This window comes from Pogona vitticeps, chromosome 12 (genome assembly GCF_051106095.1).
Source record: "Pogona vitticeps strain Pit_001003342236 chromosome 12, PviZW2.1, whole genome shotgun sequence".
Lineage (NCBI taxonomy): Eukaryota > Metazoa > Chordata > Lepidosauria > Squamata > Agamidae > Pogona > Pogona vitticeps.
In genome coordinates, this window is record NC_135794.1 from 12,057,081 (window position 1) to 12,078,727 (window position 21,647).

The 21,647-nt window shown below is 49.2% G+C and overlaps 1 protein-coding gene across 2 annotated transcripts in view; it reads left to right on the top strand.

Moving 5' to 3' along the window:
* The first annotated feature begins 5,105 nt into the window (after window positions 1–5,105).
* The window catches only part of SEMA4B (semaphorin 4B), a 46,562-nt gene continuing 30,020 nt past the window's right edge, over window positions 5,106–21,647 (top strand). Inside the window, exons 1-6 of one of the 2 annotated variants that reach the window (XM_078380846.1) lie at window positions 5,106–5,225; window positions 6,622–6,683; window positions 7,475–7,600; window positions 13,885–14,057; window positions 14,602–14,701; window positions 18,016–18,326. In XM_078380846.1, the coding sequence (XP_078236972.1) occupies window positions 18,233–18,326 (94 nt within the window). In that variant the 5' untranslated portion in view covers window positions 5,106–5,225; window positions 6,622–6,683; window positions 7,475–7,600; ... (1 more) ...; window positions 14,602–14,701; window positions 18,016–18,232. The remainder of the gene's footprint in view (window positions 5,226–6,621; window positions 6,684–7,474; window positions 7,601–13,884; window positions 14,058–14,601; window positions 14,702–18,015; window positions 18,327–21,647) is intronic. The other variant, XM_078380845.1, reaches the window with a different exon arrangement.

A 21,647-nucleotide genomic window follows, 5' to 3' on the forward strand; every position in this document is an offset into this window, starting at 1 on the left:
TGGATATGGTTTTCAAAGTGCAATAATAAAAAAAAAATCTGGCAGCAGGGACAGATCCTTTCAACTTACTAGACAGTGTGTGTGCACTTAAGAACAGGCAGTTACACCAAGATCCCTTCTACATTAGCCCAAAGTCTCACTAATAGTCCACTATTTTGTTTCCATACCTGATATGATGCCTCTGGAAAGCCAACAATTAAGACATGAATACAGCAGCCCCCTGAGTATGTGCGAAAACTATGTGCAGGATGAAAGGCCTATGCACTGATTTTTTTTCATGTGTCAATCTAGCACCACAGTGAAGGCTTTCTGATGTTAATGTAAGCTCCACCAAGCCAGAAAACTGTTACGGCATCTGCCTTTGGTTCCAATTTCCTGGCTTTGCACAGCGTGGACCAATATGGAATAGCTTTCACTCTAGTCTTATAACTAGCAGATCTGAAAGCAGCAGCAACAATATGAATTTTCCTGTTTTTTTAAAGAGAATTTTGTCTTTGCAATGTTGGCTGTACACCAAGCAGTATATGAACGTATATGTCAGCCTATATGATACATATGCCAATCTAGCAGTTCGAAAGCATGTAAATATGAGTAGATAAATAGGTACTACCTTGGTGGGAAGGTAACGGCGTTCCATGTCTAGTCGCACTGGCCACGTGACCACAGAAACTGTCTACAGATCAATGCTGGCTCTATGGCTTGGAAATAGGGATCAGCACCACCCCCTAGAGTCGGACACCACTGGACTAAATGTCAAGGGGAACTTTTACCTTTATGATACATATTTATTTTGCTCATTTATGAGTCATCCTATAGATGAAACTCTCAGGGTAACATGTAATTGTGGTCACGATTTTTTCTCAAGGTGCACCCTTAGGTGTACATCTCAGACAAAAAAGGTGATTAACCATGTTTGCTATTATAACAAATCAGAAGCATAATAATAGGATAATACTTTTATTATGAATAGCCCAAATCACAAACTAGGAAATCAGTTTTTGAGTTATACTGAACATTTTTTTGAGCTAAGTTAATTACCATATACTGTATGTGTTTTATGTGTCATCAAGTTGGAACCAACTCATTCCCTATAGGGGTTTCAAGGCAGGTGAGATACTTAGGGGGGGAGTCTTACCATTGCCAGACACTTCCCCATAAGAACTATGCCTGAGCAGGGATTGGAACCTAGGTCTCCTGTCCATCACTTTGTCCACTATACCACACAAGATGCTGTATTTCTGAGTTATGGTGACCCTTTTCAAAGTTTCCTAGGTGCAGAGTGAAGTGGTTTACTCTTTCCTTTACTGGGACCATTCTGGGATTGTGCAGCTTGCCCAAAGCCACACAGGCTGATTCTTTCCTTGGGAAGCAGCAGTCAAATTCCCAGCCTCTGACTCCTAGCCAGAATTATCAGAAGGAAGGCTTTATTGGACTCCCATCCTGCAGTTTATAATAAATAAGGTATGTTGTCTCTCTGTCCTCCACGGCCTTTTCTTATAATTGAGGCTTCCATAGACTCCTCCCGTGGTCTCCCTAGTCTGGAATCATGCACCCTTCCCCAAATCCCTCTGCCAAATCTCTTACGGCATTCCTCAAAGTCCCAGAGACTTGTGTTCTAGGCATCCTGCACTTCCATAAACGTCTGGAAACTGCACAGGTCTGGTGTTCGTAGCACTTTGACGCTTGTACTTGTAAGGGCCCAACACACAGGATCCTGGGAGACGATGTCAACTTCTATCTTTATTTATTTGTAAAGCCTGGAGCCAATTCCACCAGCTTCGCCATGCTTCTGAGGGAGAGGTGGAGAGGGTGGAACGCAGGCCTGCTGAGCTTCACCATGTATACCATAAATTTTATTGTACTGAGCAGTGTGACACAAGAGGGTAAATAAAGTACATAACCAGGCAGAGTTCATCTTCCTTACAACTCCTCCAGAAGCACTGCTAAAGAAACGGAATGGGCCCCAGGCTAAAAACATCAAGAAGCTTCTGCGGTCCTTACCGTTAGCTCTGTCACAATGCTGACACAAATGAATACATCAGTGGAAGAGCCCTTTCACCAGGATGGGAAACAAAGCACTTGAGCACGGCAGCGCTCCTGGCCTTGGTCTCTCCGGCCCTCGGCCATAACAAACAAGAAAGGATTGAACGGGTTAGGCAAACATGGGAAGTTGCTTTCACAAGGGGGAGGGGACTTGCAAAAGAAGGGGATCCAAAAGATAACAAGTTCAGACTTGTCCATTGTTCATAGTTCTAAATATTGTCTTTTAATGATGTTAATCACTGTTGTACACTCATTGTTTTCACCTTTAAATATTGTCTGCTCCACGGGCACTTGCAATTCTAAATGAGCACTTGTTGTGCGCCGCCTTGGGTCCTTTGCAAGGAGAAAGGTGGGGTAAAAATATGATAGATAGATAGATAGATAGATAGATAGATAGATAGATAGATAGATAGATAGATAGATAGATAGATAGATAGATAGATAGATAGATAGATAGATAGATAGATAGATAGATAGATAGATAGATAGACAGACAGACAGACAGACAGACAGACAGACAGACAGACAGACAGACAGACAGACAGACAGACAGACAGATCATTCCAGAGTTGCCCAACTGCTAGTTAGCTAGCTAGCTAGCTAGCTAGTTAGTTAGTTAGTTAGTTTAATATACCACCCAATTAGTGCCAAAGCACTATTCTGGGTAGTTTAGAGACATTTAAAAGCCAAAACAAACAAACAACGGACACTAAAATATAATGCAGAACATAAGCATATAAAAGCCAATAGTACCAACAAATTTTCACAAGCAAGCAGACTAGATGGGAGGCACTTGCTCAAGGAATTGCCTGCTCCTCCTTGAAACTCCACTGGTGCATTAGCAGCCTTCACAAACCAGTGCTTGGCCTGTCCTCCTTTCTCTCAGGGTGTGTGCTTCCCCCGCCCCACACGCACGCGCACACACACACACAGATAGGAAACCAAAGACAGGCACAAGTTGGTGCAGGAAGGTAGGTGTGTGCTCTTGAGAAATAAAGCCCCCCCAGCTGCCAGAGACCCACATTCAGCACTGATACAACTGCTCTGCAGTCTCTCCCCCTTTGGAAAGTGTAGCCTGTTCCAAGAGCATAGGCCAAAGGGGACATGGCAGCCCCAAATGCTCTGGGGTCCCAAGCCTTCTAGTGACCACTTTCCCTCTGCCTGAAGTCACATTCGTTAGAAAGACACTCTGCACAGAACGCCCCCAAGACTCCCTCTGCAACATGGAAAGCCTGTGAAAATACTAGCAACAAATCCAGCTTCAGAATGAAACTAAATACAGTATTCATAATTTTGTTAGCTGCTGCTATCAGAGGCAACAATGGGTCAGGAAACCCTTTTTCGAACTGCAGCTCAGAATACCACCAAATGAAGGAAATTAAGGAAAAGACATCCTATTTATTTTATTTATTTATTTATTTTATTTATTGCATTTATATGCCGCCCATCTAGATATGGTCTACTCTGGACGGCTCACAACATACAAGATAAAACAATTTAAAATATACACAGTTTTACATAAATAAAAACAGAGCGATATAAAATATAAATCATGGGTTTACGATCCTAGAAACTAGAAAAAGTATATCCAAAATATTACAACATTTTGACAAAAATTTATGATATGCCTTCACAAAAAAATGGTCTAAAAAGACTTGTCAATTTTCAGCACTTGCTGCACAGGGGCAATTTTTACTAGTTTCTTTTGAAATTGGGCACCTTTGTAGCAGTTTAAAAGAAGACAATGGATGCCAAGGGTTCATTCTATTAAGTCAGCATTTATTTATTCACCCCATCCATCTAGTGGGGACACTAGGTGCCAACAGCTGTCATTTTTAGAGACACTAGAATTGGGAGACTAATAAAGGCAGGAAGCTCTTATTTGCACTGGCCTATGGCAAGGTTGACAGATTTTAATTTCTTGGGCTCCATGATCACTGCAGATGGTGACAGCAGCCACAAAATTAAAAGACGTGTGCTTCTTGGGAGGAGAGTGATGACAAACCTAGACAAAATTTTAAAAAGCAGAGACATCACCTTGCAGACAAAGGTCCGCATAGTCAAAGCTGGTTTTTCCAGTAGCAATGTATGGAAGGGAGAGCTGGACCATAAAGAAGGCTGACCGCCGAAGAATTGATGCTTTTGAATTGTGGTGCTGGAAGAGGCTCTTGAGAGTCCCCTGGACTGCAAAGAGAACAAACCTATCCATTTTGAAGGAAATCAACCCTGAGTGCTCACTGGAAGGACAGATCCTGAAGCTGAGGCTTCAGTACTTTGGCCATCTGATGAGAAGAGAAGACTCCCTGGAAAAGACCCTGATGTTGGGAACGTGTGAAGGCAAGAGGAGAAGGGGATGACAGAGGATCAGATGGTTGGACAGTGTCATCGAAGCGACCAACATGAATTTGACCCAACTCCGGGGGGCAGTGGAAGACAGGAGGGCCTGGCGTGCTTTGGTCCATGGGGTCACGAAGCGTCGGACACAGCTTAACGACTAAACAACAAATGGCAAGTCTGACTTCTGCACCCCTTTCCTCTTCCCATAAGTACCCAAAGCAGTGGGAAGCTCACTCAAGACCAGGAGTACAACAGCACACACCTGGCTGCCCTCGACCTGCACCCGCCAGCACACAAGCTTCACCCCACTCCATACGATTAAATGTCTTTTAAAGGAAGAAAAGGTACCGTCGCCTTAGCTGACGGCGGCCGCCCCGTCTCTGCCTCGCCCTCTCGGCGTGGTTAGGAAGCGAGCGGACCTGCGCGGACCTCCCGTCCCTGCTGCACCGCTGGCGGCAGTCCCCCAGGGGAAGGGGGGAACAGAAGAGGGGACTCTGCTCAGGAGCCTCCCACCTCGGCCCGGGCTCGAGTCCGGCCCCGGTTCTCCTCCCGCCTCCCTCGTGTCCCCCCCCCCCACCTGAGGGACTCGCATCAGGGCGACGGAGCGGCGGGGAGAGCCGGAGGGGGACCCACGCCCGGCCGGGGGCTTCTCTCTCTCTCCTGCTTCCTCGACGTCACCGCCTGGTCCAGCCTTCTGGGGGGCCCCCCCGGGCAGGGCGGTGGGAGGGGGCGTGGCCGGGTGGGGGGGCGTGGCCAACCACAAAGGCAGGAGCCGCCGCCGTTCCCGGAGCAGGACTCGGGGGTCCCGGCGAGGCGGGAGGGGCGCCGGCGCCCAGCCGAAGAAGGTGAGCGGCGCGTGGCCGGGAGGGAGCGGCCAGGTCCGGCGGGCGCCTTCCTCGAGCGGCTCCCGAGAGCCGAGGCCGAGCGAGGAGGAGGAGGAGGAGGAGGAGGAGGAGGAGGAGGAGGAGGAGGTGACGGCGTCGCTGGCCCCACCGCTCCTCCGGCGGAGGGTGAGCTGGGCGGCTCGCTTGCCCGCGATGCCAGACGTGCCCGGGAGAAAGAGAGAGCCCTCCGGAGGGGTTGGCGGCGATTGCCCGTCTGGAGTGGCGCTCCGTGGCGTTGAGGCGGGGAGGATTCCCCCCCACACGCACACACACACACACAGACACACACGCCACTCCAGGGCTTCAGACATTAGGCGACGGGGGGGCCACGAGAAGGGGGCTGGCCGGCGGAGGAGGGAGGAAGCTTTGTGTGTCCCCTCCCTTGCAGGGCTGCTTCTCCCTCCGGCTGGGGCACAAGGATGCAATGGGGGGGCGGGCGGGTGGCATTAGCTGTGGATTTTGAAAGGGCTGAGCCTTTAGCTTCTGCCCTTTGATCTGGGTGACTGGCAGAGGATCCAGTTGGGTTGGGCGGAAAAACACCTGGATCTCAGGATCAAGAAAACGGGGACATGGAGCACCGCCGCCCCTTCTCCAGCAGCGGGTGAGTCTGACATGTCGGTGCCCTGTTCTGGTCACTCTTAAAAACCATCATCCATGGTGGGTGTGGCCAGACACAAAGGGGCAATTCCCCAACCTAAGAGGCAGGCAGGTGAAGCTAAGAGAGCGCTTTGGTTCAATTTTCTAAACACATGCCACTTGCATTCCAAGAATTAGGAACAGGGTATGTTCTCTCTCAGGCCACAAATCAAGAAAATCAGAACTGCACCATGAGCAGGAATCAATGTGTGTGCTTGTCTACAACTCATACTTCTAGGCTCCCACACCTAGCTCCCTTAATATTTCAGGCAGGAATCCTGAAATAGAGGGATGGTCTGGCACCAGCAGAAATGGTCTGCCTTGTCTTCATGCTGGATTGCCTTGGGGAGCATCAAAGTGTTGCTGCATTGCTAGAGGAAAGTCCTATGTTTGTTGCTTCCATCAGGAGCTGGGGGGACGGGTGAATTCTTTATGCTTCTAGCACCCCAGCCATCCTTTTATGGGCTCAACAAGGGGAGGCTTTTGAGTAGAGCTACACAGAGAGGGAAAACATTCTATTTATTTATTTATTCATTTATTTATTACCCCGCCCATCTGGTCTTCTGCCCACTCTAAGCCTCATCCTCTGAGAAGAGGGAGAGTCAGGAGACCAACTTAGCCACACAGCTCCAGCAAGGAGGGTTGTTGAGATGCCAGCTGAAATGGGGCATGATCAGCACCTCATAGCCTCAGCTGACTGCTTTGCTCCTCTCTTGCACAGGTAAGGCAGAAAAAAGAGAGAAGATGCCGTAAGGAAAGCACTGGCTGAAGAGGCATGAACAGGTACCACTTTTATGCACAAGTGAATTTTGAAACATATCATGTGGGTCTCTTCTCCTTTTGTGCTCACCTGATACCAGGCAGGGAGGGGTCCCTAGTTTCAAAACACAAAGCTTAATACCTCTAATTTTCTGCCTCACTGGTATCTCACAGAAGGCAAACTGGTGAAGCTTAGAGGTAAGTAACTTGGGTGAAAGAATGTACAGGGTAGAAGTGAGCACTGACTCTCCAGTGCCAAATCACATATTTGGTTCGACAGCACAGCAAAATACCCATTACACAGAAAGCAAATTAATACCAAAACACAGAAACCACTCACATATTAGAAAAAGGTAAGATACAGAAATACATAAAAAAAAAAAACTCTTGGCAAAACACACACTTAAAATCAGCCAGCCACCTAATACATACAGTACAGCTCCCCATAGTTAAAAAGCCCCCCCCCCTCACAGCATAAGCAAGAAGACTTCCCTTGAGCCCTACCTTGAGCCCTCTGAGATGCTTGCTTGTTCCTTTCTCTCTGGGCTTGCTCTGGGGCTCAGGTACATTTTTGCAGACACCACTGGTATTGAAGCCCTTGCCATTCTCCTTACTTAAAAAAATAAAGGAAAAAACGAATTAGGAGGGGCATGGAGCCCAGTGTGCGTGCCATTTTGGAATCCCAGAAGTAAGGAGTTAGAAATTGCTATTCTTAGCATCTTCTGATCAGAAAGAAGCCTTCTTGCAAAGCTTTTAGTTTGTTAGGATTTGTTAGCTTGCTACTTCTCTCTTTCTTCATTCACCTGGTTCCATAGGTGCTTGGCCTTCAGCAAAGGACCATCCCCTTCTAAGGGAGCTGAGATCAGTGAGCCCAGCTGCTTCCATTGGTGGCAGCAATTGTCTTGTGGCATCTAGCTTTGTTTCTGAAAGTGTGTTGGAAGGTGAGTAATCTGGGGCCATGGCATCTCTATGTATTGCGGGGCTGTGGGATTCAGGCTAATGCTGCTAGGAGCGACACGACCGGTTTTTAAAAATAGCCATTTCTTCTTATAAGACCTTACAACAGTTCAAGTCCCAGGGCATTGTTAGAAACCATGTATTTATACAGTATTAGATGCCAAATGCTACTATGGTTTAAGGGTGTTTTAATTTCTGTATATGCTTAAAGCCTGGGTGGCTTTGAAGCAATCAATTATTTGTTAGAAATCAAGAGGGCAGTTGTAAGTTGTCAATTCCATGTTTGGGGAGACAGTTCCTAATTATTCTTTTAAAGTGGAGATCCAATTTTCTGCTCTAAATTTTCATCTGCCTGCTTCACATCAATCTATGGATTACCGTCTCTCACTGTATTCCAGGAGTCAGCAGCAGCACAGTTGTTTGTTTGTTTGTTTGTTTGTTTGTTTGTTTGTTTGTTTGTTTGTTTGTTTGTTTGTTTGTTTGTTTGTTTGTTTATTTATTTATTTAACTTATATGCTGCCCACACTACCCGAAGGTCTCTGGGCGGCTTACAACATTTAAAATACAATAAAAAGGCAAAATAAAAGGGCAAAATAATTAAAATGCATTTAAAAATATATACTGTAAAAATTGCCATGCAAGTCATTTTCTTTTGAGAGAAAGCAGTTACAGAGGAGATCACATCTGGCAACAACAAACACATACAGTTTAAATCCAGTAGTATGTTACAACTAAAGTAGGCCCATTTCATGAATCAACTTATCTGTAAGCTCCATTGATTCAATGGGCCTTCTCAAGTTGTGGCTTACTACTGGATTTCAGCCACTGTATAACTGATAGCATGAAGACAGTTATTTTGCACCACTCAGCAGTCACCACTACGCATGGGGAAACCACTAGAGACACGATTTCTGGGGTGGGATTTGCAAGAGATGTTTTATGGTAGCCATAGTCCTGTTTGAAGGGGCAAGTTCCAAACATCGCTCTGAAAGATTCCTTGGCTTGTGGAGCCCCCTCGTGCGATTGAACATGTACATTAAAACACTGTGGGAAAATTAGGGATTATGTGACATCAATAGGCTGCTGACATCCAGCTCTATTTCTTTTCTTCCATCTAAATTCAAGAAAGCTGTTTCAGTTATAAAACCAGTGTTTGATGTCAGTAATGGATTTGATATTGGCAACTACTGAAGCTTAATTAAGAAAAGACGGTATGTTTTTGTCACTCAAAAGGCAGAGAAAAGCAATACATCCTGTGCTGATCAGGATTATGTTCCCCTGAAGATTCAGGTTTGCAGTTTGGATGTACATCTGGATTTAGCCCCAAGCCTAGATGCCCAAGTTTCTATGGTGGTGAGATGTGTTTATATAATTAAACCTGGTGCATCAGTTGTATGTTAACAAAATAAGGCAAAGAGGAAGTCCCGAAACCAGCAAAACCAGGGAGCTGGACAGGGGACAGATTGGATTTGTCTTCAGTGTGGAAGGGATTGTCACTCTCGAATTGGTCTTCTCAGCCACACTAGACACTGCTCCAAGTCCTCCATACAGAGCACAATACCATAGTCTCTTGAGACTGAAGGATGCCTAATCTAATAATTTAACTGTCCTGTGATATAACTTTTCATATCTTAGTGCTACCTTTTAAATTACTTTGCTTTGAGCAGCTTTGAGTCTCAGTTTATGGTGAAAGACAGGATATGAGTTCATTGGCCTTGTTCCTTCAAATCTGGGGAATGCAGACCACCAAGCTCTTTTGCCTTGACTTTCTGGCTTGACCTCCAAGGTTTGAGAGGTCCACACGCCTTCTGCATGGGTGAGATGCGGAGGTCTGTGCATTTGGCAGAAAGGCTTTGTGCAGGAGAAAGAGATAAAAGGAGACTACTGTAGGTAAACAAAACTGGTTACCATTGGCCAACTCCTAGGGACCAAGAGGTGGCATCCAAACAGCTGCTTTGGGGGAGTATCTGCCTGCAGATGGGCTCCTGATCATTTTTGGACAGCACTGGAGACGAGCAGGTGGGTCTTACTGTTGAGGGGCAAGTTTTTAACCCAGCAATTGGAGACATAGTGCAGACAAGCATTGGTGAAGCAATGGAGAGGAAGCACTAACCAAAGAGTTTGAAGGGTCAGAAATGTTGAGGTGATGCACAGTGCTCTTGCAGCAGCAGCAGTGCCCATTTTCTGGAATTCAGCATAGAAGGGAGAGCAGGGTCTGTCTTTGAGCGATGGGGAGTAAATGACAACACAGAGGAAAGCAGTCTCTTGGCAATGTTTCGTAACCACCTGCTCCCTCCATTCTGGCACAGTTCTGACATTCCTTAGCTGTGTTGTGACAGCTTGGCTCCATCTGGCCTTTGAGGCAGCTGCCTCTCTGCCGAAGGGCCCCCAAAGCAGTGGAGGTAGCCAAGCATGTTGAGAGGGAAGGTGTTGTGGCCTCCCATCACACCTAATACAGAACTGCTCTTGCTCCCCCCTTTGTCCCCAGTCTTATGCCAGGCTCCCCCCTCAATCCCACCCCAAGCAGCACACCCCTGTCCCCGAACAGACTGCACTGCAGGGCTTGCCTCAGTGTCAGGAGCCTGTGTGCCCTTTTTCCTAAGGAGGACTCTCTGTGAAAGAGACATTGGTGTTGACTTTTAAAAGAACCCTATTGCAGTCCAGGTGAAGACCTGAAAGAGACCACTGTGGCCTCACGGCAGGCCCCGAGTGCCTTCTCCCATGAGGTCTCAATGGCCCTTCTAACCCCTTTGGCCAGGCCCCGCCTCAATCCCCAGTTCACCCCTTCACACATGCTCAGGAGGAGCAAGAAGGGTAGCTGAACCAGGAGGCAAGGTGCTCTTGATGGTCAGGAGGAGCTGTGAAGGTTGCTTCCAGTTGGTCTTCTTCTCTTCATCCCAGAACTCCTGGGCTCATTTCCTGCACACCTCACCCCCAGTCTTGAGAACTAGAACTCAAGCAGGCCTCCTAGATATACACTCCAGGGAGTTGGGAGCTGGATATTTTGGACGTGTTTAGAGGAGTTCCCGTACTTCCTTTGGCCTTACAAATTCCAGAGCCCTAAAAACAATTTGAGCCCAAGCAAGCCCTGTTTTGAAGACTCCAGCCCCCCCCCCCCCGCTCCAGCAGCATGATGTGGTGAGGGGGGTGGGCGGCAGGACAGAAATCTGTTTTGTGCCTGCCTGAGGTGTTCTCTGAACAGCCAGGCCAGAATTCCTGCCCTCCCTTCCTTATTCCACGGTTTGTGTGAGTGGAGCAGAGCAAGAAAGGGAAGGCCAGAGGACTCCATTTGGGGGGCTATTTAAGAGGGCCGTGTAGGATGGAGGGTGTGACTCGTGTGTCACCGACATTGCCTGCCTATGGGACGGTGGAAGCTGCTGGTCCCAAATGAAGATTGTAGAAAAGGTAGTTGTGCTCCTCTATAAAACATCAAAAACTAAAAAAAAGAAATACTGTACTAACAAAAAAAAATCCTTGTGACACCATAAATACTAACTTTTATATTTTAATGTGAGCTTTCATGGAAGCGGACTCCTCGACCAAAGCCCACATGAGAATATAACCGTCTTCAAGGCGCTACAAAGTTTTTGTCTGGTTTTAAAGGTTTATTTTTCTTCGGCTTTTGCCCCGAGGCCCTGAATTAAGGCGCCCGGAGGGTCTGACTCGCCCACCGCGGTGCAGGGGGGGAGACTGGAGCCCACCCGAAGAGCTCCCTCCCTCCCTCCGGCCGGCCCCTCGCCAGGCCCTTTGTTATCGCGGGCGGCGGCCGAAGCCTCTCGGCGGGGGGGGGGGAGGGAGGACCTCCTGGAGAGCATCCGCGGGTCCGTCCCCCCCCCGCCCGCTGCTGCTGCAGGGCTTCCGGAGCCTCTTTGGCAGGAGGGGGGGGGAAGAGCCGCGCAGCTGGTCGGAGCAAGACGGGGGGGTGGGGGTGGGGGTGTCTCCGCCGCCAGTGGCGCCCAGGCTCTCCCCTTCTCTCTGCGGGCCGGGCTGGGCCCGCTCCCCTCCCCTCCCCTCCCTGAGAAGCTCGCTGACCCGGCACCTTGACACCACCGGGCGAGCTCTCTCTCTCTCTCTCTCTCTCTCGGCGGCGGCGAAGCGGGGGCCCTTCTGTCCGGCTCCCGTCGCCGTGGCAACAGAAGCGGCCACCGGCCATCTCGTCCTGCCGTTGTCGTGGCAACCGCTGTGCGGGCGCGGGGCTGCCCCTGCCCCCCTCTTCCTCCTCCTCCTCGGGAGGGGGGCCCCCTCCACCCCGGCAGAGTCGCTTGGGTGCTTTGCCCTCCTTTCCCTTCCACGGTCGGGATGCTCGAGGGACTCCTTGGCCAAAGAACCTCTCCCTCCCCCCGCCTCCCACCGAGAGAGGGCCCGGAAGGGGGCTCCGAAAGCCGCCCCCGCCCGCCGGTCCCCTGGAGCGGCTCGCCTCAACGGGGGCAGAGAAGGCGGCGGCCGCTTTCGCGAGGGCGGGGGGGGGGCGAGGCTTCCCCTCTTTGCCCCGCGAGACGAAGGGGCCGGAGGAGGAGGAGGGAGATTGGAGGCATCTGCTGGGAAAGCACGCTTTTCAGATCCTCTTTCCCACGTTGACTAGTAATTTGAAGGGAACGGGGGATATTGTCACCGACCGACCGACCGCCCCCCCCCCACCCGTTTTTGCCTGCCCGCCCCTCTCCTCCTCTCCCTTCTACCGCTGCTGCTGCTGCTGCCTCTTTAGAACTTTATTTTATTTCACCCCCGGAGCCTCTTTGGCAGGAGGGAGGGGAAGAGCCGCGCAGCTGGTCGGAGGAAGGCCGCGGTGGGGAGGGAGTGGGGGGGGGGGGCAGAACGACGACAGGGTCTCCCCTGCCAGTCGCGCCCAGGCTCTCCCCTTCTCGCTGCAGGCCGGGCTGGGCCCGCTCCCTCCCCTCCCCTCCCCTCCCTCAAGCTCGCTGCTGCCACCAGCTATAAAACCGGGAGCTTAGAAGTTCCTAGAGTGTTTTTAAAATCACTTTCATATTTCTTACAACAACCCTGCCAGGTTGATATTATTTTCTCTTTTCCTCGGAGGCTGAGAATTTGCTTGGCCTGACGTCCGATTTGTGTCCATTCATTCTTTTACGGGGGGGGGGGGGGTTGGCCTGTTGGTCTTATGTAGAAAGCAGAGAGGCTTTGTGGCAGAAATCACATTTGAAGATGAACAAGTAAAAGAGATGTTGTGGCTGACATTGCTGGGATCCCTGATGGTGCTGCCATGGTAGATACAGTACAGGGTTACAACTGACCTCTCGGTTTGTAACGGAGCCTGGCTACTGTCTCCGTCTCCATGTTGTGTTACCTGTTTCCACAATTTTCCATGTCAGTAGGTGTTTCAAGTTGAGAGCCTGCCTGAAGGCATCGGCCCCCAAAGGTCTGGAAGAAGGAACTGTTCTTCTCCAGAAGGGGCTGCAGGTCATTGAGGACACAATAGTCAATCCCTCTCATTTGTGAATAGATACACTTTCCAAAAAGGCCATGAAACATTGAACTCATTGAACTGTTTTAGGAAAAGATGTTCTGTTTTGTACAGTAAGTCTGAAACTTTATGAACAAGGAAAAGGTTGTGTGGTCTCCATAGCATAGCATAGGCATCCTTCAGTCTCGAGAGACCATGGTAACATGCTCTGTATCGAGGAGTGTCTTCTCCAGAGCATGAAGCCTGGGTAAAGTAATATGGAGGATAGGCTGTTACCCAAGCAGCAGATCCCCCCCCCCTCCACATCGCTGAAATAGTCCAATGGAAAGGCAAGAGCCAATACAACTGGTTCCAGCAGGAGTTGGCAGAACGACACGAACTGCCTTTGGGACTACAGCTCTTGATTTTGCTCTAGGTTAACTCCTGAAGCCGTTTCCATGAGCGTATATAGCCACAGGACAGTGGAGGTTTGAAATCAGAGTTTTCCTTCTCCTAGATGGATAGAACTACACTGCAAATGTGCTGTTTATATATGTTGTTGATGATAATAATTTTAGAGCTGCAGAGCTGGAAGGGACCTTATGGAACTCCCAACCTCTAAACCACGGAGCTATCCCACAGTTCTGTCAAAGCCTGTTTCATTTCATCCAGACTAATTATGTGATACGTAGGAAGTAGAGTGGCCAGTGGGATTATCCTGTTGTATTTGCCTGAGATGGAATGGGACCCTCCACATAAATATAAAACTGAAGGCTGTGGGTAACAGAAGAAACACCCTAAGTAGAATTCAAAGTAACCTTGACAGAATGGAGAATGGGCCAAAACTAACACAGTGAATTTCAACAGGAAGAAGCAAACAGACAGATTCAGGAAGGAATTGTCAGACAGAATGGGCAAATAGGGTGGAAGGGAACTTTCGAGAAAGTGAATTTAAATTGTCTACAAGAGCTGATTGTTGAAATAAATGCAGCATTTACTGGAAGATGGAGTCTTCTCATGCCATCAGCCTCTCATGGCAGGTGACTATCTTCTGGTGTAATTTTACCATGTTTCCCTAGCACTTTGCCTGTCTTTCTTCCTGCCACTTTGTCACAGAGGTAAAGAAAACACTCCCACACCTTCAGATATCGAAAAATCATGACACCTTAATGCTACAAGTGCATAATAGCCTATAGTTACTTGGTTTATTCAATAAATTAAACCAGGTAACTCCCAGGGAAAAAAAAAATCACTCAAAACAAAGTTGGTGGGACTTTAGGGAAGAGGTGTGATCAATTAATGATGATGATGATGAAGATTGATGAATTTTGTATGTATGCTGTCTGTGGACAGTGTGGTGGGTGGAAAGCCTCTACTGGAGTGTAGAGGAAGTGAAGAAACTGAGGAACTGGGGGAACCTGGAATTCTTTTAGAAAATTCTGGTTTCTTTGTAAGGGAAAGCTGTGCAAAAGGTGAGGGGGGGTGTCAATGTCTGCCAATTAACAAGGGGTAAATAACATTTCTTAATAGAATATCAAAGTGGTACCAAGGAGGAACTAACACCTCTACTTTATCTCTTCTCAGAATAACATCAACACCATTCTGCTTCCTCCCTGGAGCCGTGCAAATCGAGGGAGGATTACAGCCGTGTGAAAGGAGAGGGGCAGAAGGTGCTTTTGTCTTGGTAAACATTCAATTAATTTAAATATTGATTGGAAAGGTCTAGAAAGGGTGGTGTGATGTATAAAAATGGGTCAGAAATCTGGTGGGATGGTTCATTCTCTCTCTCAGGCTGGAGGCTTTGCCTAACTCCTCGGCTCCCTGCCTCCCAGTGGGCGGCAGCAGCCATTCTGTGAAAGTTCTCCCTATTATGGTCCAGTCTTAAAAAGAATTAGAAACAGCAGCAGCGGTAGAAGGGAGAGTGGGGTGGGGGGCTGGAAGGGAGGCAGTGACAATGCTGTCCAAAGATGCCTGAAAATACGCACTCTGTGTATGCTTTAGAACTACTCTGACTCTACACTAAGGCATGTATCAGTTAGTTCAGTTTTGTCATTTTTTTGTTCTGTTCTTTACCTTTGTCCCAGGATTGTATTTTACTCCATGTGTGTTATTTTTAAATGCTTCTTAGGAACATGAACCCCCCCTTTGTTGTTGTTATTGTTTCTTTTAATAAAATACAGAAATATCGTCAACCAACTGACTAGGTTTTTGGCTCAGGGTGTTTATGGTGCTATAACCAGGTTTTCCTTGCTCAGCTACCAGGCATATTAGTGTTTGTTTGGGTGTGGTGGCAGTTCTAGCTTGCAGGGCGGGTGCATCAGTTCTAAGTGCGCAGTCTTGTGGGTTGTGGGACTCCCTGGAAGCACTACCAAGTCTGGGTAGACAGGAGGGTTTTGGAAGGCACTGGTGCCAGGCAGAGTCCATAGGCACAACCACAACTAACTCTCACCCACTCCAGGATAAGCAGGGTAGTACTGCTCAGTGGTTAAAAAGAAGAACTGAACCTGGATATCATCATAGGAAAGATACGTGGTGCTTTGCACAGCTGTATGACAAGTATTTGTGCACTCCTCTTCATGGTGGACACAAAGCTGGCTTATGTAGTCCAGATCCCCACACAATCTATTTAAAAAGTAGGACATTGAGCATTGACCCTTTCCCATGATGAACAAATTCTGAGGGATACAAAACTGATATTTTTATAATTAAATTATTAGTTAAACAATTTAGTTTCATTTTAATTTTTTTTAACTTTTCCCACTCATAAGGCAAAATGCCATGAATATAAAGTAATGCTGCAAAGTTGTTCTAATGGCATCATTAAATGTGAAAATTTAAGTGTATAGAAGGGAAGCACCTGTATGCATAAAGTATGTAAAGTATTTTGATAGAAGTAAATGAGTGTTTCTGGACTGCATGGTTCCCAGAAATCCTGATCAATCCCCCAGGCTTCTGGCATCAGCAGTCAAAGTGTGGGAACCACTGCTTTTTTACAGACACAACAATCCGATAACCACTTTTTCATAAGCCTTTATGGCATTATGAAAACAATCTAACTCATTGTTCTACAATTGCATAACAATTCTGCTAACAGTGATGAGCTCTAATATTTTTATTTATTTATTTATTTAAATTACACATATGCCACCTTTCTCCCCATTGAATAATATCCCTTTTAAGTGAAAATCACACAGATAAAAATAGTGACTTCCACTATCCATGGATAATTTTATTGTAAGAATGCCATTAGAAATGTTTAAAATGCTTTTTGCTTTTGAAGGCATTTGAAGCCATCAGCATCTAATTCAAAGTGGAAAAGAAGACTAGAATGATTTGCAGGGCTTCTCCCTAAAAACATCTGCCATAACAGAGTCATATGGAGTGTCTTGTATACAGCATTTTCTTGACTGCAATGGAATAAAACAGTTCATCCAAAGCTCTCTTTGAAATGAAAAGACAAGTGGTTTAATTTGCAGTGCAGTGTGTAGAGGGAAAAATAAAGACTAGAGAGGAACTGTTGTGGCCATTCACTTTCACCTACTAAGAAAACTTTGCTTAGAGGATCATGCAATCATTCAAGCTTAATTTTCTACCTTCCAAAAAGTACACCAGCTTCTTGCTGGTTCTGCCTTTAATTCAAATGTCTAGCTGCATTTTTGTAAATTACACTATCCATGGGAAACTATAGTTTTAAGTGACATGTTGTGATAGCTGGTCTCAAAGCAGTTGTGTAGTAAATGCTTTCTTGATGCACTTTCTCTAACAATTATGCTTAAGAAGTCTGTTTGAAGATTGTAAAACAATTATCCCCAGTCTGGGGGTGTAAAAAGAGGCAGAGAGAAACAAAAAGGAGACATCTTGTGTCATCTTAAAAGACTAAATTAAGGGCAGCAATATTTTGCCTTTTGTATTCTCTCTTTTGTTTTTGACAATACAGTAGTTTTCTCCTTGAGGAACCAGCCCTGCCTTGCAGAACATCCCAATTCCTGGTCATAGTTTTAACACATACTGTGTGCTGGCTTGTAGTCTTTTAGCAACTTGGGGAAGTAAATCCTGCTGTTCTTATTTTGTCAACAAGTGATTTTAATGGTAACTTAATGTGAGTTCAACAAGTTAAAAGTGATGCCTTAAATGTTGACCCTGATGTTCCAAGCTTTTATGTAGTACTGACATTTTATAACAAGAAAAGCTATTTTTAATTTAAAACATGTTTAATACTTTGATTTTAGTGTATACTCTTATTTTTTTTAATTTACATGTTAATTTTCTGTTGTGGTATGAGGGTAAAAGGGAGAGTAAGAATTTCCCCCAAATCAAAAAGAGGAAAAGTAAGCGGAAATAGGTGGGAATCGCCGCCCGAGAGCCCAGTGGGTTTGTCCTCTGAGTCAGCAGCTGCCTTTTCCTGGCAGTCCTCTGCCAACCTGGGTGGTGAAAGTTGGGAAGCGGGGGCGCGTCCTCCCGGCCCTCCCTCCTCCGCCAGCACACCTGCAACTCCAAAGGACAGGAGGGGCAGGGCGCTTCCGGTGCCCACAGGTTCTGTCGCGGCCGATCCCAGCCAGGAGCGCTGCCAGGGCGGAGGGGCAGCGGCAGCGGCGAGCGCCCGAGGGAGCGCGACGGAGGCCGTCCAAAGTCCGGCGGGACCTGCCCAGTAGGCGCAGAAACCGGGGCGGGGGCGGGGGCGGGGCCCTGGGCGGGTCCGGCTTCGGGACCCAGTCCGCTCCTGCCCGTCGGGGCCCCTCGAAGGAGGTTGCGGCCGTCGGAGGCGAGGGGCGCCCGAAGAGTCCGTGGGGTCGGACCCTCACCAGGGGCGGGGCGAAGCGTGCCTGGCGCAGCGGAGCGGTCCCGGGCCCGCAAAGGAACCGCGGGGGCGGCGGCGAAGGGCGGTGGGCGGTGGGGAGCGAGCTGGGCGCCTCCCCGCCCGTCCGCCCTCCTTCCCTCCCTCCTTCCCTCCCTCCTTCCCTCCCTCGGCTGATCGCTGCCTCTCTCGCCCGCTCTCAGGTCTAGACCTGCCTCTCCCGGAAGAAACAGGCGGAGGCGCCACCGACACAGCCGCCCGGGCAGGCAGGCAGGCGGGCGAGCAGGGAGAAAGCCACGGGAGCGGCCACGAAGTTTTGCAACTTGATCCGTCGCTCCGCCCGAGCGAAGCCTCCCAAAGGGTCCCGCACCGCCGCCTCCCGGGCCCAGGCCGCGCTCCCGGAGGGCTTCCTCCTGCGCCATGGGGCTCGGGACCCAGGCCCTGTGCGGGGCGGCGCTGCTGATCCTGCTGGCCGCCTCCGAAGACACGCGACCGCGCCTGACCCTGCGCTACGGTGAGTGCGGGGAGCTCTGGGGGGGGGGCGGCCGAGCGGCGGGGAGGGAGGGAGCCGCGGGGCGTCGGGGCTGTTGCTGCTCCGTTAGCCCCGCCGCCCGCCTGGCCCCCGAGAGGCTGGCTGGCTGGTTGGCTGGCCGGAGAAGGGTCGCCACCTGCCCGGGTGGACGGGACGGACGTGCTTCTCGGCCCCCCGCTCGTCGGGGGAGGGGAGGGAGTTTGAACGACTTCGCCAGTCTGATGGAGAGAGAAGCATGATGGTGGGCGGCGTGGTGCCTCTCTGCCCCCGTCGCGGGGGCAAAGCATTGTAGCGCCTCGCACGCTGGTGTAACAATAAAGAGATGGGGGGAGACCCACCCTCGCACCCCTTTTACTGCTGGCTCGTTTGTGCCCCTTGGAGAGCTGCGTGCTGGGGCTTTGGTGCCGGAGTGGGCACCTGTGGCCGTCCAGGGGTCTTGGCCTACAACTCGTCGCCGTAATGGTCGGCATAGCCAAGAGTGAAAATGACGAACCACGAAGCCCTGCCTTGTGAGAGGTCAGACGACCTTGGTTCATCTAGCCTGGTATGGCCGCCTTCAATTCCAGGCAGGGTTCTTTCCAGAATAAAGCTGGGGCCTGCATTTAAAGCAGGAGCTCTGCCTCTTTGCTGCAGCCCCCTCCCCAACACAGCATCCCGGTAGTCTCCTGTCCAAGTCTTAACCAGGCCTGACCCTATTTCGCTTTCTCAACCAGATGTCATCAGGTGGGTGATGGGGCCCCAAACGTAGGTGGAGGGGAGTGCCCATCCCTGCCATAGCAGTTCAGTACAGTATATGGTGACATGTGGGGTCTCTACTGGAATCGGGACAGCTGGGAGAAAAGCCATGAAATCGTCTATTATTGTAGTCTCTTGTCCTGGAAGATAAATGTCTGAACCTGCAGCTGGCCTGTGCCATGGACCTGTAGTGAAATGAACACTAGTCGTTCCACACTTGCCAGAGATAGGGACCATATTCTGTGTCCCTAAGTGTCGGGACCATGATGGGCATCCAGAGCTAAAGGTTCTTCTTGTCTCAGTTCCCCTGCATTGCTATGTTCAGGCCCACACTTCTCCAGTGGAACTTTTCTGCCTAGGATTCCTTGAGCTTCCTTGGGCAAAGTCTTCTGGACTTGTGGGAAGTGATGTCAGGAGGCTAACGGGCAGGAGTCTGCATGGAGCTGAGTGGTCTTGACTGGGCGAGTCAGTCCTCCATAAGGGTTGGGCTTCTTGAGCTGCGTGGACCTTTCTCTTTGCCATCAGCTTTGTGACGTTTCTTGCCTCCCACCTGCAGCTCTTGCGGCAACGCATGAGCTGTGCAATGAAAGTGTTCGGATGTCTCCCTGTGTCCTCCTTGCAATGAGGAGGCTGCTCTGTGGATGCAAAGAGTGAGGTTCTTTTTCCCTGTGAGTGTTGCCACAGTCCAGCCAGCGGTTTATACTGTGTGTGGGAGAGTTTAGGAAGGGTGGGGTTTAGATGGGTGCCAGGCATCTTCCATTGCTCCCCCTACCCTGGGGAGTCTCTGGATTTCCACCATTACATCGCTGTGTTGGTCCAACACCCCCAAACGTATGTGGAGCAGAAGTCCAGCTAGGTGGAGCCTGAGTATCCTCTCTCCATCTGCTTTGCCTGAAGGCAAAATTGGGACCTGTCCCAACCAGCTTCTTTGGCAGCAGCATTTTGTATAGTGAAAGCAGCTGGGACATCTGGGGGCCTGAAATAACTGGTTTCTCTGCATCAGGCTGGAGGGAGGAGCAGCAGCAGCGGAAGAACCTGGGCCTCCCCTTGTCAGAGGCTCCCTGTCGGACCCAGAGTCTCTGAAAGGGCCACTGGAGTAGGATAGGCAGAAGATTCTTACAGATGCTTGTGTTCGATCCCTGGAAGCTTTTGATGTGAAATCTTTTTGTTTCCCCAAAATGTATTAGTCATTAGAGAAGGTGAATGGGTAGATGGTGACAGTGAACCCCTTAACAAAAGCAGGCATGAAACACAAAACCACAACTTGTTCTGACTACGTGGTGGGATGGAGGAGAACGCCTAAGGCAGTCAGTCGGCTGCTGGGACCTCAGAAACTCATGGGGAGGGGGGGGAAGGCGGGGAAGGGAGGCAGCACCTTTCTGCTCCCCTTGCCAGCTGCTGCATCACGCCCAAAAAGTCTTTCTATCCAGGGCAGGAGGGCAGGTTCAGTAGGTTTAGGGAACTAGAGAAGACATGCGTGCTCATCCCTCAGCGAGTGTAATTTCAAGTAATAACATGCCCAGCCAGGAGAAGGAGAGGCCGATATAGGTGATCTCAAAAACAAAACTTTCTAAGCTCTAGCAAGAAATCAGCTGCTGAATAATAAGCTGTCCTCCACTTCACAGCAGTGCGATGCTGCAGTGAAACACCAGCACAGCCTGTAGCCGAACAGGTTGTGGGTGTCCCCGGTCCCAGCAGCAACCACCCTGCCCTAGCTCCTAGAATCCGTTCAATAGTTGAGGAGACTTGTTGTAGCTGGAAGATCATGCTGAGAGCCATCTTGACCACTTCAGAGAGCTTTGGAGTTCACCTTCCCAGATTGCCTACAGGAAGGTGAAGGCATGATGTTACCCCCCCTCCCAGTTCATCTAATCCAAATATGGTTGGTGTTCCTGGGCATTAGCAGTTGCATTCATTTTGGCAGGTATGTGTGTCCCTTATTTACTTCTCTTTTGACCCTTTGGTTGGGCTAGTCTTGTGTCTCAGGTTTTTAATGTGCAGCAAGGTATATGGCTGATCCTGTTGGTGCCCCAGATCAGGAAATTAATGGCTTGGATCATCTGTTGGGAATATCTCTGGCACAGTCGTCACCTCTGCCCCTTCTCATGCCAGCACCCACCCCACCCTCACTGCTGTACTTCAGCAAGAGGGAAGGGAAACTGACCATCTCAGTAACAAGGTTTGGAATCCATGTTCTCCACTTAGCCATTCAGAAGATGTTGCTCTTTTGATGGCAGGAAGCCTTTGTCTCAGGGTAGTTTGTAGAAAGCAGGTGGAGATGGGCACAAACTGCCGGTTCGTCCTTCAGATGAACAGCTGTTTGGTGGTTCCAAGCCACCGATGGGCACCCACTTGGAGGCAGTGCACAGAGGAGGCAGGGCAGGGAAGCCAGGGCGCTGCCTCTCAGTGGCTGCCTGCTGGAGCCCGCAAGGCTGAGAAGTGCCAAACAGCTGTTCATTTGAAGGAACCACCAAACCCATACCCATCTCTAGTAGCAGATTCAGGCATTTCCATAGGACTTATTCCAGGGAGAGAAAGTTGACTTGTGTGTACTTTCTGTGTGCTTCT